Source organism: Petaurus breviceps, unplaced genomic scaffold, assembly GCF_028583685.1.
Source record: "Petaurus breviceps papuanus isolate PSGF00001 unplaced genomic scaffold, PetGlider_PUasm1.0 90825, whole genome shotgun sequence".
Classification (NCBI taxonomy): Eukaryota; Metazoa; Chordata; class Mammalia; order Diprotodontia; family Petauridae; genus Petaurus; species Petaurus breviceps.
The window spans coordinates 21,903,160-21,918,537 of record NW_027187353.1 but is presented as its reverse complement, the minus strand read 5'-3'; the positions used below and the strand labels follow the sequence as shown (position 1 = coordinate 21,918,537).

Below are 15,378 nucleotides of genomic sequence, written 5' to 3'. Positions count from 1 at the left end.
CGGAGGAGCGACGACGTCATAGCGTAGCCATTCTGCAGTCCAGCTAGAGAAGAGAGACGACCCTCTTAGCGGGCGCAGCTGCGTCGCCATGGCGACGGTCACCAGCCCTCGCCGCGGAGGCTCCGCCCCCTCGCGGCGGCACCGCCCGCTATTGGCCGGCGTGCCCGCGCGGCCCCGCCCCTCGAGGTGTGCGCGGCTTGCGTGTTGCGGGCGCGGCCGGGCGAGAGGGGCAGCGGCCCGGCGGAGGAGGCGGGCGTCATGGCGACCCCGGCGGCCTGGGCCGCGGCCTGCGAGAAGTTCCGCGCGTCGCTGTCGCTGTCGCAGGTGGAGTCTCAGAAGGACCCGGAGAACGACCCGTACAAGTCCAAGTACCGCGCCCGGGAGCTGCTGCAGGAAGTGAAGGCGCTGCTCGGGCCCGCGGCCGACGAGGACGAGGACGAAGAGGCCGGCGGGGGCGGCAGCGGCCCTGGCGCGGAGGAGGGGCCGGCGGCGGAGCGCGTCGGGCCGGGGGACGGGGCCGGAGCCGGAGCCGGGGCCGAGCCCAGCGCGCGGGCCGTGCGCCTGGCCGCCGTGGAGCTGCAGTTGGGCCTCAACCACATAGACACGGAGGAGCTGGCGGCCGGCGAGGAGCACCTGCAGAACTGCCTGCGTCTGGTGCGCCGCAGCCGCCTCGAGCCCGCTGCTGTGTCCCTGCACTTGCAGGCCCAGGTGTGCCCCGGGGGCGGGAAGAGGAGGACCCCCACTGGGACCCTGCGCGCGGGGCGGGGTGAGCAAGAGAGGGCTCCCCCTGCTGTGACCCCGCGGCGGGGTGGGGGAGCGAGGGTGGGACCCCTCGCCTGGGGGAGGGAAGCGCGGGAGGAAACCCAGCTGTGCAGACCCAGGTGTGCCCCGGGGGCGGGAAGCGGGTCACCCCCACTGGGACCCTGCGGGGGTTGGGCGAGCGAGAGAGGGGACTCCTTGCTATGACCCCGCGCCTTGGGGGGAGGGGGCGAGAGAGGGGGCCACCCCGCTGTAACCACGCGGCGGGGTGAGGGAGCGAGGGCGAGGCCCCTGTTGGGATCCTGCACTTGGGGGGGGAGGGAAGGGAGGGTTACAGTTAGACCCCGTACCCGGGGGAGGGAGGGGATTTCCCGCAGGCACCCCGCGCCTAGGGGAGGAAAGTGCTGGAGGAGAGGAGACCCCCGCTGTGACCCTGCACCTGCAGGCCCAGGGGTGCCTGGGGGCCAGGAAGAGGGTCCCCCCCACCCCCCCCCAGGGACCCTGTGCCAAGGGGAGGGGAATGCGGGAGGGGACCCCTGCCTTGAGTGGTGGTGGAGGGGAGAGGGTGCCCTGGGGTGGAGAGAAGGGAGAAACACACTCCACTTCTTCCCTTCCCTGTCCCTGTACCGGCTGGGCTTAGAGAGATGCTGTAGCAGCAATCACCCCAGCGTCCCCAGGGTGGCTGCCACCACAGGTTCTTGGATCTGCTTTGATAAAGGAAAGCAACTCAAAATGGGTTAACAAGCTTACTTTAATCAGTCATATATGTATCGTTTACCTAGTTCAGGGGAAAAAGGTCAGCACCCCAAACTTCAGAATATACAGACAGAATTATCAAGACAGAGAAACAGATCAAGTAGTTTCCAAACCGTCCAACCATTACATTCATACCAAATCAATATCTGGGTTTCAACATCTGGGTTTTTCAAAGCCGGGGGGCTCTCAACAACGGCTTCCCAGAATCCAGATCAAATCACAGAACACTTCTCAGAGTGAGCCCCAAAACAAAGCTACACATCAGGGCTTATATAGCCTTCTTCTGGCTCAAAGAATGTAACAACCTTATTGACCCACTGGCCAAACAAAAAGTATCTACTGAAAAACAAGCCTCCTACCCCAGGCTCCTGGTACACTTTAGCCTAGGGGCAGGGAAGATCTTAAAAATTTACATTCCCATTACAGATGCCCCACCTTGTAGCTATTATTTGGGTTTTTCAGTAGTTCCCCCTCTCCGTGACCCCCGTTGCGGTTTTCTGGCAGAAATACTGCAGTGGTTTGCCATTTCCTTCTCCAGTTCATTTTGCTGATGAGGAAACTGAGGCAGACAGGGTTAAGTGACTTGCCCTGGGTCTGGCACCCAGCTAGTAGGTGCCTGAGGTCAGAATTGAACTTCATTCTTCTGACTCCGCGCCTGATTCGATAAGCATTGGGCCACCACCCCCAGCTGAGATGCCCCATCCCCAAGGCTTGAAGGGACCTCAGGAGCCATCTAATCCAATCCCTCATTTTACAGAGAAGGAAACTGAGGCCCAGGGAGCTAACATGACTTAAGCTCTTAGACCTTAGTGACCAGGTGGCACAGTTCCCTCTTTTTACAGAGGAAACATATTCAGAGAAGATTGCCCATAGGCACTTCTGGTTACCCGTATGGCACCTCTTCCCAGTCAGGCGACATTGGAAGGTCCCACTTCCTGCCATGCCCTGGCCCTTGGTCACAGAATGGGAATTAAGCCAGATGAGCAGCCACCAGGGGTGCACTCTTGGGAGCGCCCACACCAGGACAGAATGGCTTATTTTATCTTTTATGTCTTTTATCTGCACATACTCATTTCCTAACATATCCTTTCCATTCCCTCCTCCATTATTGCTTTTTAAAAATTCTCTCTCAAGTGAAGGAGCTAGGCCAGTGGTTCTTAATCTGAAGACTGTGAACTTTTAAAACAAATTTTTTGACAATTACGTTTTAATATAATTGATTTTCTTTATAATCCCGTGTCTTTAATTTTATGCATTTAAAAACATTATTCTGATAGGGGAATCATGACGCAAAGGAAGATTAAGACTCACTGATTTCTAGGCTCCCTCTCAGGTTGACATTCCCTATTTTAAAGTCTTGGTGAGCCCTGACCATGGGAGTTCTGCAGACGCTGTTGTTCCTTGTTCCCAGGGGCCCAGTGCCCTGACATTCTGTATTCCCCTTAGTCCCATGCTTGGCCCCGGAGCTTCATTGTGACGTGGAGTTGAAACACAGCGTTGCAAGTGGCTCAAGAAGTGACTTGTTTCATTTGGAGACTTTGGGTGAATCCTGGGGAAGAATCCTTGTGGTTCCTGCCTCTAACAACAAATTGTTACTGACATTCAAGGCCCTACCTCATTCTTTTCTAACCTATTTTTTTTTCCAACCGTATCTTCCTCTCTTCTTGTAGTAGAACCTTCTTACACCTACACGACCAGTATGTTCCTTCATTTCCACTGGTCAGTCTTCATTTCTGGGATGGCCTTCCCATCCCCTGATGTCAGAGTTTGAAGGTCCTGCTCTGCACATCCTTTGTGTCCTTCCTAAGCCGTGCCTCTTGAGGAGCCTTCCTGGCCCATCCCCTGATGATACTTAGTAGTCTTTCACTAGTAGAATTCATTGTCTAATACAGTTTAAGATGGAGTAGGGCCAGTCTTGGCTGCAGCAGTGTGGGTCTGGAACACTGGAGAAGTCTGGATCTGAGAGGTGTTGGTCACTCACAGCCGTGTTCCTTGGAGCTCACTGATGTCTTGAGGATTGTGGCCCCCTCTCGAGTCTGTGCCCTGGGTTAGGGGTGTAGGTCGGCGACCTCGTCTGAAGCCTTGGTGCTGTGTTGGCAGACTCGCCTTGCCTGCTTTGTACTTGATGCCCAAAGCAGATTTTCAAACAGAACACAAATCAATCTTGTTGCTTTGAGGGGTGCCTTGACAGAAATTGTCGTCACGGCAGTTAGAAAACAGGTTCCAGACTTCAGGGGAGTTACAGTCCACTTGAGGAAACATAATCTCTGACCTACCAGGTAGAATGTGGTAAGAAGACATATTTGTTAGGGTTTGCTGCCGGGCCTCTTTGAAGCATTAGACTTGAAGTGACTTGATGGTTTCACCTCTTCCTCTCCTCCAGGCTTGACTACTCTTAAAGTGACAAAAGAGGCAGCTTGGCATAGCGGAAAGGCCCTGAGGGCCATGGAGTGCGGGGGACCTGGGTGTCCTGGCTCCTCTGCTTCCCTGCCTGTTTGACCCTAGGCAGGTCACTTTGGTCATTTGGGCCTTTATTTCTCCATCTTTAAAATGAGGGCTGGACCAAGTGACCTTGAAAGTTCCTTCCATCTCTACGTGCTATAATCCTAAAGAGACTGCACACATGTTGTGTAAGTAGCACCTTTCCAGGTAGATACTGTCAAATTCTGTCATCTAATGCTGGTGTATTGATGGGGGTATTTTTGAATGCCATCCAAGTAACTGTAAATGTAAACGCGCACCATTTCCTCTGAATTGTAATTTGTATCTCTTTTCAATCTAGAATAATTTGGGTATCCTGTGGTCTGAGAGAGATGAAATTGAGACTGCACAGACTTACCTGGAATCTGCAGAAGCACTGTACAATCAGTATATGAAAGAGGTATGGAACGCTCTCAGATCCATTTTGAGTTGTGAACTTGTCAGAAGCTGATAGGAAAAAGAATCTCATGTTCTGGTGAGACTTCAGGAGATCCCTGGAGCCTCCCTAATTAGTTTGTGTGAATGTCTGTGCCATAGATTAGCTAATGGATGACATTGCAGTTTTATAATGTGTCGTCCTGATGTTTTAGTAACTGCATCCCCTTCAACAGGATTGGAGGGAGATGGATGATGTCTGCAGCAGGGATTTGTGTGGTGTTGAGATTCTGTGCTGTTGTTATTATTAGCACCACTCATGGTCTAAAAATACCCATTTGTTTTTTCAGCCTTACGTTAAGAATTGTGCTTAGAGGAAAGCAAATTAAATGTAATGTCTGAAACCTCTAGGGCATCACAGTTCATAAAAGCTTGTAAACAACTGCATTAAGGTGAATTCTAATTAATTTTGTTTTGAGAATTTGCGGGCATAACTTAAATAATTGGAGAAATATTTCTCAAAACCAAGGATAGAAATCATTCCTTTATTTTCAAATTCAGGTTTTAGAAAATATATACATATAATTTCTGTTTTAGTTCACACGGGTAATATTTGTAGTGGTTTTGCAGACACTTGTATTATCTAGTTATTGATGTTGTGAATAAGCAATGAACACGTTTCACACTAGTGATAGCAAAAAAAATCATAATTTCATTATTTTTGTGTTGTTTTTTTTTTAAATAAGAGTGCACATAAGAATCACACATTGTCTTAGAAAAGTTGAGGTGGGGGTGGCCAGGTGGCTCAGTGAGTAAGAGCACCGTCTCCAGTGTCAGGATGACCTGGATCAAATCCGGGCTCAGATATTCAGCACCACACCCAGAAATAACTGGCCGTGTAACCTTGAGCAAGTTACTTAACCCCGATTGCTTTAAAAAAAAAAAAAAAAGAAAAGTTGAGGTGACAGTACAGAGAACTGCACCCTGGATCAGGGTACTTGAGGTGCTAACTAGTTATGTACCTTTGAGCACATTCTGTAACTTCTTTCTTCATCTGTGAAATGGCAGCACTGCTTTCTGCTCTCCCTGTTAATCTCCTCAGGTCTTTGTAAGCACCAAATTAGAGACTGTGAATGTGGGTGGGTATTGAAAAGCGTCCTATATAAATGAAAAGAGATTTCCTGACTGCCCTTTGGAGAGGATTAAAGATAGACTTCTCATACAAGTGAAATCACTAATCACATAACAATCAGAATGGGATAAGTTAGTCCAAAGCACTGTTTTTTAAGGTGCTACAAAAGCTTTGCAATTTTTAAGGGCATCTCCCATAAGCTGTATAATGTGGGATTATAGTAAAAAAATAAATAAACCTCTTGGAAAGAAGGAATGATTAAAAGTCAGAGCTTTAGGGACGGCCAGGTGGCTCAGGGAGTAAGAGCCCCGGCCCCAGTGTCGGGATGACCTGGGGATTGAATCCCGGGCTCAGACACTCAGCACCACACCCAGAAATAACTGGCTGTATAACTTTGAGCAAGTTACTTAACCCCAATTGCTTTAAAAAAAAAAAAGTCAGAGATGTAAATGGAGTTCAAATGACCCCTCCCCCAGATTGGCTGTACCTCTTGAGGAAGGCAGAAAACCCCAGCAAGAAGCTTACTAATTGTCTTCATGCACACAGACTAAGGAATCTTCTGCTATGTTAAACGGCAGGACTTTATTTACATGTATAGAAAGAAAGAAACGTTTAAATAGAATTTAGTGGGAACATGACTACACATTGTAAGTCTTGTTATTCACTTATATCATGTTGATAGGAAAGCAGGGAGCCAGTTAATGAGAGAAGTGGGGCAAAGACCGCTTTGACTCTTCTGGGCAAGGGGGTGTTTTTTGCATCTTGTGAAAATGTAGACATGACATAGGTTATTGTGTTTGTGTGTATCCCCATCAGCGAGGCGGGTCTTATGCATATTAAACCGTTTTCTGAATTGTTGACAGAGCTATGGAGTAGCTGCCACAGCAGTGCCTTTGTTAGGGCCTCTGGAGACCTACTTGTCCATTGTGACCTGCCTCAGCAATGCTTTCCTGTTTCGGTGGCTTCCCTCAGCACAGCATTCGAATTAAAAATCTGTTCAGAGCTCGCATCAGCAGGATAGGCTTTTTTCAGAAAAAGGATAGAGTTACTGCTTGGAGCTGTCTGGTTAATCCAGTTTAAGGCACATCGTTGATGGTCGTGTACTAGCAAAAGCAAAGTTGGGCAAAATAAAGACAAAGTACTCTGTTGTTGGGGCGTGTGCTGAACTGGGTCATCCCAAGGAGGGAATCTTAGAGTGAAAAACACTATTCTGGAAGAGGGATATCCATTTCCCCCTATTGGGGGTGAATCAGAATGACTGAGGAGTCAGACTTAATTTTTCCTAACGATGGTATTGCCATGTAGGTCTTGTCCTTTGGTTGGTTCCACTTCTGAATGTGTGAGAAAGAGCCTAAGTCAGGGATTTCCCCCCTAGAATCATTGCCGCCCTCGTTCCTAAGCTGCAGCTTGGGGAGTATGGCCAGCCCAGGCAGGGAAGATGTTTTGTGATGGTTTCTAAGCAGGGATAGATTTTTTTAGGATTTGGAGACAAAGCCTGGGATACAGTATTTCCACTTCTCATAGGTCTTAACTTACAGACTTTGGCAGCCAGTGAGATGTTCTTGTGGGCTTCATAGTGTTGTGTTCTTGGCTCAAGAGAACTGGTGAAAGTGAAAGCTTTGGGGTTTCTCCTTTTTACCAGAAGAGGGAGCCTGGTATTCACAAAGAGTCTTTTCTTCTAGATTGGGAACCCTCCTCTTGATCCCAATGAGCACTTTCTGGTTGAGGAAGAGAAACTTACGGAGCAGGAAAGATCCAGAAGGTGGGTGTTCAGCGTTCCCAAGTGACCTTTCAGTGAAGCTCAGCCCATTGTAGTTACTTAGGGAGCCTCATGGTTCAGTGCTGTTTTTGGCCCTAAAGGTGCCTAGGGGAGAGGGGAGGGCAGGTTTCTGTTCTCTGCAAGGAACAACTTCCTAAAGGTTCCAGACACGGGCTGCCTCCTGGGCAGAGTGAACTCCTTGTTGTTGAAGGTTTTTAAGTAGAAATGTGTGATATTCCTCCTATCAGTGATATCACCAGTGGGATTCCTGCTTTGGGCAGAGTTTGGACTAAGGGTCCCTCTACGTCTGCAATTCTGTGATTCTCTGTTCATGGCTTGTTGTCATCACAGGTTTGAGAAGGCATATACTCATACCTTGTATTACCTGGCACAAGTCTATCAACACTTGGAAATGATTGAGAAGGCTGCTCAGTATTGCCACACTACCCTTAAACGCCAGCTGGAATACAGTGGTTACCACCCCGTAGAATGGGCGATCAACGCTGCCACCTTATCCCAATATTACATCAATAAGGTAAGGCCTTGCCAGAAGGCAGGCACAGTGCGTGCTCTGTGTGGTCTTGACAATTCTTGAGTAAAGAATTCAGGCCTCTGTTTTCTTTCTTGTGCCTCTGGTAAGAATTCCTGATGGGGACCCCTGAGGCTAGCTGGGGCCTCTTCCTGGCAACGAGAGGTAAAGCAGAGGGCTAGGCTCAGGGCCTGACCTTCTAGACCCGGGCAGAGAGGGGCCTCTCGCCTGCCATGAGCCTGTGTCATCTGTGCTGGGGCCTGGTGGGAGGGACACAGCATTACATTTTTGAGAACCAAGGTTCAAAGGCTGCTCCTCCAGCCACCTGTCATGTTGCCTTGGACGGTTCACTTCTTCTCTGCCTCTTGGTTTCCTTATTGGTAAAATTGAGGCCTTGGACTAGATGGTCTGTAAGATCCATCACTACTTTGTTATCCTTCAATAAGTCATTTGAGTAAAGATTTAAGATAATAAATACATTTTTTTTTCTTTTTGGAGGGGGGAGGGCAGGGCACTTGGGTTTAAGGTCACATGGCTAGCAAGTGTTGTGTCTGAGGCCGGATTGGAAAAATACATCATTTTCTAAAGTTTGGTTTAATGAAATATTAAACTAAATTGCACTTTTATCCTGATTGCAGAAATAGCTTTATCTTTATGAATTTGTGGGTGCTCTTTAGGAAACTCATAACTATCTTCTGAATTTCAAAAGGAAGTTGATAAATAGCATGATATTTTTCGGTTATTTTGAAAATTAGCTTCTCTCTGATAATTTTTACAACTAGAAGAAACGATCTTAGTTTAGCTACAGTTCAGTGTATTTCTGGAGCTTCTCTTCTGGATTCACTTGTACTGGTTTCATTTGCCAAGCCATGGAGCCCTTCAGAGTCTTAAATACTCCCCCCACATAAGTTACTATTCCCGGGAGCACAGGCCCTTGTGTACATTAGTTTAGCATTCTAAGCCTCTGCATGTGTCCCAGAGTGCCTCCTTCATCACAGGTTTTCCACTGTGCCTCTGACACTCTGTGCATGGGCACTAAGACTTTTGGGACACTGTATTTCATGCTGAAGATAAAATCTAGGTTCATGTCTCCCTTAGCTACCCTTGAGCTTCCTCTTGAAAATCCACTATTGCAGAATGAAGTAGTTCTTGTTTTATGAACGGTTTGGGGAGTTGGTTAGCTACCCTGCTGGTGTCATCTTAGCTGTGGAGGGCTAGTGCTGCTAGCCTGGTGTCATGCTTACCAGCAGAAGCCGGCAGACATCATTCAGAGACTTGCTGTGCTTCTCTGGCCAGCGTGTCACTATGGAGATTTCCTTGGTAATCTTGAGACAGTTAAAACTAGTTTTCTAATTACAGTGTCTGAATTACAAATTCCTGAATTCTGTTGCTCAAATAATTTCTTTTTCTAGGCTTGGGTAGTGGACTCTCAGAGCCATGTGAGATATGTGTCTTTATTTACAAACCCCGCTAGATAGAGATCCTTCTGGCCCATGTGGTGGAGAAAGGAGGGGAATACTTGACTCCCAGAATCTACTTCTTTGTATTTTAAGAGCAAATGGTTTATTTTTAAATTTCAGCTAACTTCTCCTTTTATGTAGTCCTTTATCTAGTCTAGAAGGCCAAGTCTTGATTAACCTTTTATTTTAGTAGTTTACACTAAAGAACTTAATGGAGGAAGCTTTAGTTTGGATGAAGGTTAATAATATCTTTATCTACTCACTTTTTAGCACCAGGAGAGCTCTTTTTTTCCCCATGCTCTTATGCCCTCACCAATTCAAATTATTATTAAGCTGGATGCTGCTTTGTTCTTCAACCTTTCAGAGAGTAGCACATGATTTAGAAACCCCCAAACCTAAGGCACAGCCATGAGATGCTTCTTCCTGGCCTCTGGGCAGATTCTCCCACTGGGAAGCCAACTGCAGCTAGAGGGAGGGACCAGGCAGGTGTTTAGCGCTGTGTTTCCCACCTGTCTTACGGGTCTGTGACTGGACCAGGCCATAGCTGTTCTTTGTGTTCTGGGCTCCTTTGGCAGTTGGATGAAGCCCGGGGCTTCCTTATTGGAATGTTTTTAAATGCATAAGTTAACATGCGTAGGAATATAAAGGAAACCAATTATCTTGAAATATGGTGTGGTATGAAAATGTTTTTCATTCCAGGTTAAAAAGCTCTCCTGTGGATTGTATTCTCAATCAATTCTTCATGTGTAGGGGACTATACTAGAATTTTTTATGGGGTTGTTCACCCAGGCAAACAAATGAGAGACTATATATGGGAATATATCTTGTGTGTTGAAGAAGAGGCTTTTTTGGTAGGATGTTTTGGTAGATTTTGTTGCTTTAACTACATTTAAAGATTGCATATTCTGTTAATAGTTATCAGTCTAGGAATTCAAATCTCATTTCACCGTTGCTTGCTTTTCTCATAGCAATGTTTTATGGAATCCAGGCATTGTTTATCAGCTGCAAGTGTCATCTTTAGCCAGGCTGAACAGACTCCATCAACAGAAGACAGTGAGTGTGTGTGTTTTTATATTGCATGGTTTTTGAAAGCATTTTCTTAACTGTGATGAAGATAACATATCAGAAATCAGGGCGTGCTTGTCAGTTGGTAGTTGCAGTAATACATTGACCAGTTTCTTTGTGTAATAATAGACAAAATGTGCCTTGAGTTGCTTCTAAACTAAAATTCTTAAATTTGGAAAAAAGATCCCTTTTTCTCACCTCTCTAGTAAATGTTCAGACTTTGAGAACGTGCTTGTGCTTTTGCCAGTGACTCCTGGGGCCCTGAGAGAACTTTCTCCTTTGAGGTTCCTCTCCCCTGCTGTGAATGTTTCTTGCATTTATTGAATATTTGCATCTCTCCCCCATTAAAATGGGAGCTCGTGGAGGGCAAGGACCATGTTTTTGCCTTTCATGATTGGCACAGTGCCAAATGCTTAATGTATATGGATTGAGAAGTTAAGTAGCTTGTTCATGATCACACAGCCATTGTGGGCCAGAAGTAGGATGTAAACCCAGGTCTTTCTGACTCCGAGACCAGAATTCCTGTACACTGCACATTGCTTCTGACATTTAATTATACCAAATTGCTTCGGACCAAGCTTTTTATAAAATCAAATGAAAGTAACTACTTAGATGACGTAAGTATTTTGAGAAAATCAGCACTCTGGGCAAGAATTGAGAGAGCTTAATCACTGAAAAAGTCTGTGGTGTAGTTAAGTGGAGAAGTCATTTTCTTGAACCTCTTCCATATGAAAGAACTAAGGCTATTTAACTGGGAGAAGAGAAGACTTGGGGGGTGGGGGAGTGTGATCTTTGTCTTCAAGGATCTAAAGGGCTGTGATTTGGAGTAGGGATCAGGCCTTGGCCAAAGTCATTTTGTCCTCAGAGGACATCAGAAGCAGTTGGGAGTTACAAAACAGGCAAATTTAACCCTTATCTCAAGAAAAACTCCCTAATAGTGGGCTGTTCAAGAATGGAAGGGACTCCTTCAGATTATCATGTACCAAGGCCTAATATCGCGTGCACGTCCTGTGAGGGTTCCTTTTCATTAGGGGCTCTTTTAGGAGGCCTAGGGTGTCCCTTCTACCTCTGGGATCCTCCGACTGGGCTTTTCTAGGTCTTCCAAGAACATTCATGTAATGTCATTTTTGTAATGGATACTAATGGTGGAGTTGGGATGTCTGCAAGGATATAAAGACTGTTTCTAAGAATGAAGTTATCACAAAGCACACATCTAGAGAAGAGAGAATTGCAGACCTTTATTCCACCCTGGGCCTGGCTCAGACTGTTACCTTGTTAGTTTCCATCAGTTTCATCCTTTACAGAGCCCTTAGCTTCCATTGCTACTAGGCCCAAGGTTAAGAGTAAGAACATAATCATTGCCACCAAACATCTGATCTCACCTATTTCTGTTGAAACTTTTACTAGTTTGCTGTTTGATTTCACAGGGACAGGATCCAGTTTTTTGATAAATGGTTAAAAGAAAGTATGCTCAGTTTCACTGGGTATTGACTATTAAAAATTTCTTTCTTCCCTTTATGTCAGAAGAAATCCTAATTGCAAATAGGGACAAATTATAGATTCTGAAGAGGTAGAGGGACCTTTAATAGACCGAATAGTTTGGGTGTTTTTCTGTCAGTTTAACAACCTCCACTGGATGTAGTGAAAATTTTTGTTTTTTGGAAGACTAAAAAAAAATTAGTTTGATACCTGATTAAAATTCTTTTTTTTTTTTTTTTTGGCTTTTTGGAGGGGAAGGGCAGGGCAGTTGGGGTTAAGTGACTTGCCCAGGGTCACATGACTAGTAAATGTTAAGTGTTTGAGGCCGAATTTGAACTCAGATCCTCCTGACTCCAGGGCCCAGCTGCCCCATGACTAAAATTCTTAATGCGCAGCACTTTGAAAGTCAGCTACCCTATGAATTTAAAGATGCCTTGTATTGTATGTCTTATCAGCTGAAACTGAGCAAGACCAACAAGATCTTCGTCAAAGAAAAGCAGAAATTGCCAGGTGCTGGATCAAGTACTGCTTGAATCTCCTGCAGAATGCACAGGCCTCTCTGGAGGTAAGACCAACAAAAAGAGCTGCTTTTATGTTTAAGGGTGTGGAGCCTCTTAAATGAGTCTGCAGTATGCTAAGAGTTTGGCCAAATGACCCACCCAGGATAAGCCAGGAGGGTGAAGAATGCCCATTAGACAGACATGGACAGCCCAAAGATCTGTGTCTTGGTGCTGTGACGTGTGGCCTCGAGGCTGCAGGTTTCCCACCCCTAGTTTGGGGGAAAATTTTGCATCTTTCTCTCCTGTTAGTGGTTGGGGACTGTAAGGAAAAAAAGATTCACATTGTGAGGGATGATAGTTGAAGAGGGTCCTACTTTAACCTTTTGCTTTGCTTGCCTTTCAGGACAACATAGGAGAACTTGACCTTGATAAACAGTCTGAACTTAAGGCTCGGAGAAAAAGAGAGGAAGATGAGAAAGAAAATGTCAGGAAGAAGGTTGTGCTCTTTGGCACTAGCGATGTGTGTGACGCCATCTTGGCCATGGAAGAGAAGGTGGCCTGCGTGCCCCCATTAGACTTTAGGGAAGCCAGAGAGGTGTTTTTAGTGGGCCAGAACTATGTCTTTGAGGCAAAAGAATACTTTCAGGTTGATGGTTACATCACTGACCATATCGAAATTGTCCAAGACCACAGTTCTCTGTTTAAGGTGCTTGCCTTCTTTGAAGAGGATTATGAGAGGCGTTGCAAGATGCACAAGCGGAGAATAGACATGCTAGAGCCCCTCACTGTAGACCTGAATCCACAGTATTACCTGTTGATCAACCGACAGCTTCAGTTTGAGCTCGCCCACACCTACTATGAGATGATGGATTTAAAGGTGGCCATTGCCAACAGGCTAGAGGAGCTCGATTCCCACACGATAAAGAAAATCAATTCCCTGGCCCAGTCAGCCATCAAGTACTACGAACTCTTCCTAGACTCCCTTAAGGACCCCAATAAAGTGTTTCCAGAGCAGCTCGGAGAAGATGTTCTCCGCCCTGCTCTGGTAGCCAAGTTCCACATTGCTCGGCTCTATGGCAAACTCATCACTTCTGACGGTAGGAAGGAGCTAGACAACATGCAGACCTCCTTGGAATACTACACTTTCTTGGTTGACTACTGTGAGAGGTACCCCGAGGCTGTGCGTGCTGTAGAGACTGAGCTAGAGCTCAGTAAAGAGATGGCGGGGCTGCTTCCAGCCAAAATGGAGAGGCTGCGGGCCAAGCTGAGCCCTTTTACTTAAATCCTCATCATGTGTGATAGAGCAGTGATGATGTTAGCCCCAGGCCCCCCTGCAAGGTCCTCGCCTCTGGTGAGCAGAGATGGGCTGCTAGCGCTCCAGGCAGGGCTCTCAGCTCACTTGTCAGTAAAACCGCTTCATGATTTTCTCTCGATTTTGTACACTTCCGTAAAGTGAACTTGTGGTTAGTGTTTTAGACACCTTATTTCCTATCTTTCCTGCCTTATCTTCTTCCACCACAAGGCCCGCTTTCTAAATGTGAGTTAACTTGCAGAATAGGACTTAAGGGATGACTTGAAGGAAGACTGTAGCTGGTGTGGCTGGTGGACAAAAGTTACTGTATTTTTTTAAAAGAAATGCAGTTTTCTAGGGAAAAAAAGAACCCATGAGCTTCCTGCAGTTCCTCCTTCTAGAATCTTAATTCCCCAAAGACACTTTACCCATTAAAGTTTTGTGATAACTAACCTATAATTTATTTTGTATGTTGTAAAATTCTTTGCCTATATTATAGGAAAAAAATTATTAGGGATTCAATAAACACACTTGCTTCACCAACAGTATTCATTTAGACTTTTCGTCATCTTTATGGATCTGTTCTAATTTGGGTCATCTTGTAGTTACCACTGTTGTTTCAAACTAGAGATGTATAACTTGTGAAAAAATGCAAACAGTTGTCTCATTGAGACCCCCCAGAGAAGTTCTGATGCCTTGTCATGGCCAGCAGTGACTTTCTGGAGCCATCCCTGCAAAGTACGAGCTCCAGCAGGTGCTGCCAGACTGCAGGCAGTTTGAGGGTGGGCCAGGCAGTGGCATCACTGTCTGCCAGTGCCACCTACTGTGTCAAGGTTTACCACCAGGAGGTGGGCCACCTGAAGTTTGGGGGCTGTGGAGCCCTAGGAAACAATACAGAATTACTCTTGGTCCTAGATTGATCATTTCTGCTTTTGCACTGATTGGGCTGGGAAAGGGAATCAATCCCCCACGGCCCAGACCATCTACAAATATACCTTCTCTGGCCACTAGGCTGGCCTACAACTGATCTGTAGGAACAGAAGCAAATATCCCTATTGGCATCCTCATAAACAAAACCAGGTCAGTTTAAGAGAGAGAAAAAACCAAGAGGCAATCTCTTATGCATTGGGTGGTTCTTTGGGAGCATTTATTGGAAAATGTGGACCAGAATAGCCCAGGAGATGAGATTTGAGATTGTGGCCTTCCTCAGTGGAGAGAGTACTGCCAATAGTGCGCCTTCTGATAAGATGGGAGAAAAATGCCGTTCGCCTGGTATTCATGTTGTGCTGCCCCCTGAACTGGTCCTTCAGACTCTTAAGGGAATTGGATGGTTCCTCTCTAAGACTCGCCTTCCTCACACTGGGAAGTGATCCTGGAGGTCTATACATGAGGTCCTGAGTGACACTGAGGGTTGTCTTACCTGTTACTGAAGATGTGTCCATGCATATGATGAGTAGAGTTCCTGATGGCTCTCTCTGGGCCTCAATCCAGCCACCCTGCTAGCTGTTGCCCTGTATCTCCCTCTTTTTACCTAAGCTCGAGAAAGCCTCCTCCATTCGGTGCCTCCACTTTACCTCTTCTACTCCCCCTCCTTGCCTGTTTGCCTTCTGACCTCATTGTTAGACTGAAGCTGCCCTCCAAACTCCCAAATCAGTGGCCTTTTCTCAGTGCTTAGTCTTTCTTACACTGTTGACCACCTCTTCCCCCGGGGACTCTCTCCTTTGGGTTTTCGTGACATTGTTGTCCTGGCTCTCTTCCTCTCTGGTCACTCCTCAGACTCTCGGATATCCAT

The 15,378-nt window shown here is 46.5% G+C and overlaps 1 protein-coding gene across 2 annotated transcripts; it reads left to right on the top strand.

Moving 5' to 3' along the window:
- Window positions 1-204: 204 nt before the first annotated feature.
- KIFBP (kinesin family binding protein) lies at window positions 205-14,134 on the top strand. 2 transcript variants are annotated; one of them, XM_069071473.1, is made up of 7 exons: window positions 205-708; window positions 4,298-4,396; window positions 7,186-7,265; window positions 7,614-7,797; window positions 10,220-10,310; window positions 12,251-12,360; window positions 12,699-14,134. In XM_069071473.1, the coding sequence occupies exons 1-7, from the start codon at window positions 259-261 to the stop codon at window positions 13,575-13,577; spliced, it is 1,893 nt and encodes a 630-aa protein (XP_068927574.1). In that variant the 5' UTR covers window positions 205-258; the 3' UTR covers window positions 13,578-14,134. The 2 variants fall into 2 exon arrangements, with proteins under 2 accessions (XP_068927574.1, XP_068927575.1); XM_069071474.1 differs by having other exon boundaries at window positions 206-708; window positions 10,220-10,304.
- The last annotated feature ends 1,244 nt before the right edge of the window (window positions 14,135-15,378 follow it).

What these genes read in the sequence shown, in the direction of transcription:
- KIFBP (XM_069071473.1), top strand. Translation starts at nt 259, where the DNA reads ATGGCGACCCCGGCGGCCTGGGCCGCGGCCTGCGAGAAGTTCCGCGCG. An exon ending in ACAATCAGTATATGAAAGAG is followed by an intron (nt 4,397 to 7,185) that starts GTATGGAACGCT and finishes CTTTTCTTCTAG; the next exon opens with ATTGGGAACCCTCCTCTTGA. An exon ending in CCCAATATTACATCAATAAG is followed by an intron (nt 7,798 to 10,219) that starts GTAAGGCCTTGC and finishes CTTTTCTCATAG; the next exon opens with CAATGTTTTATGGAATCCAG.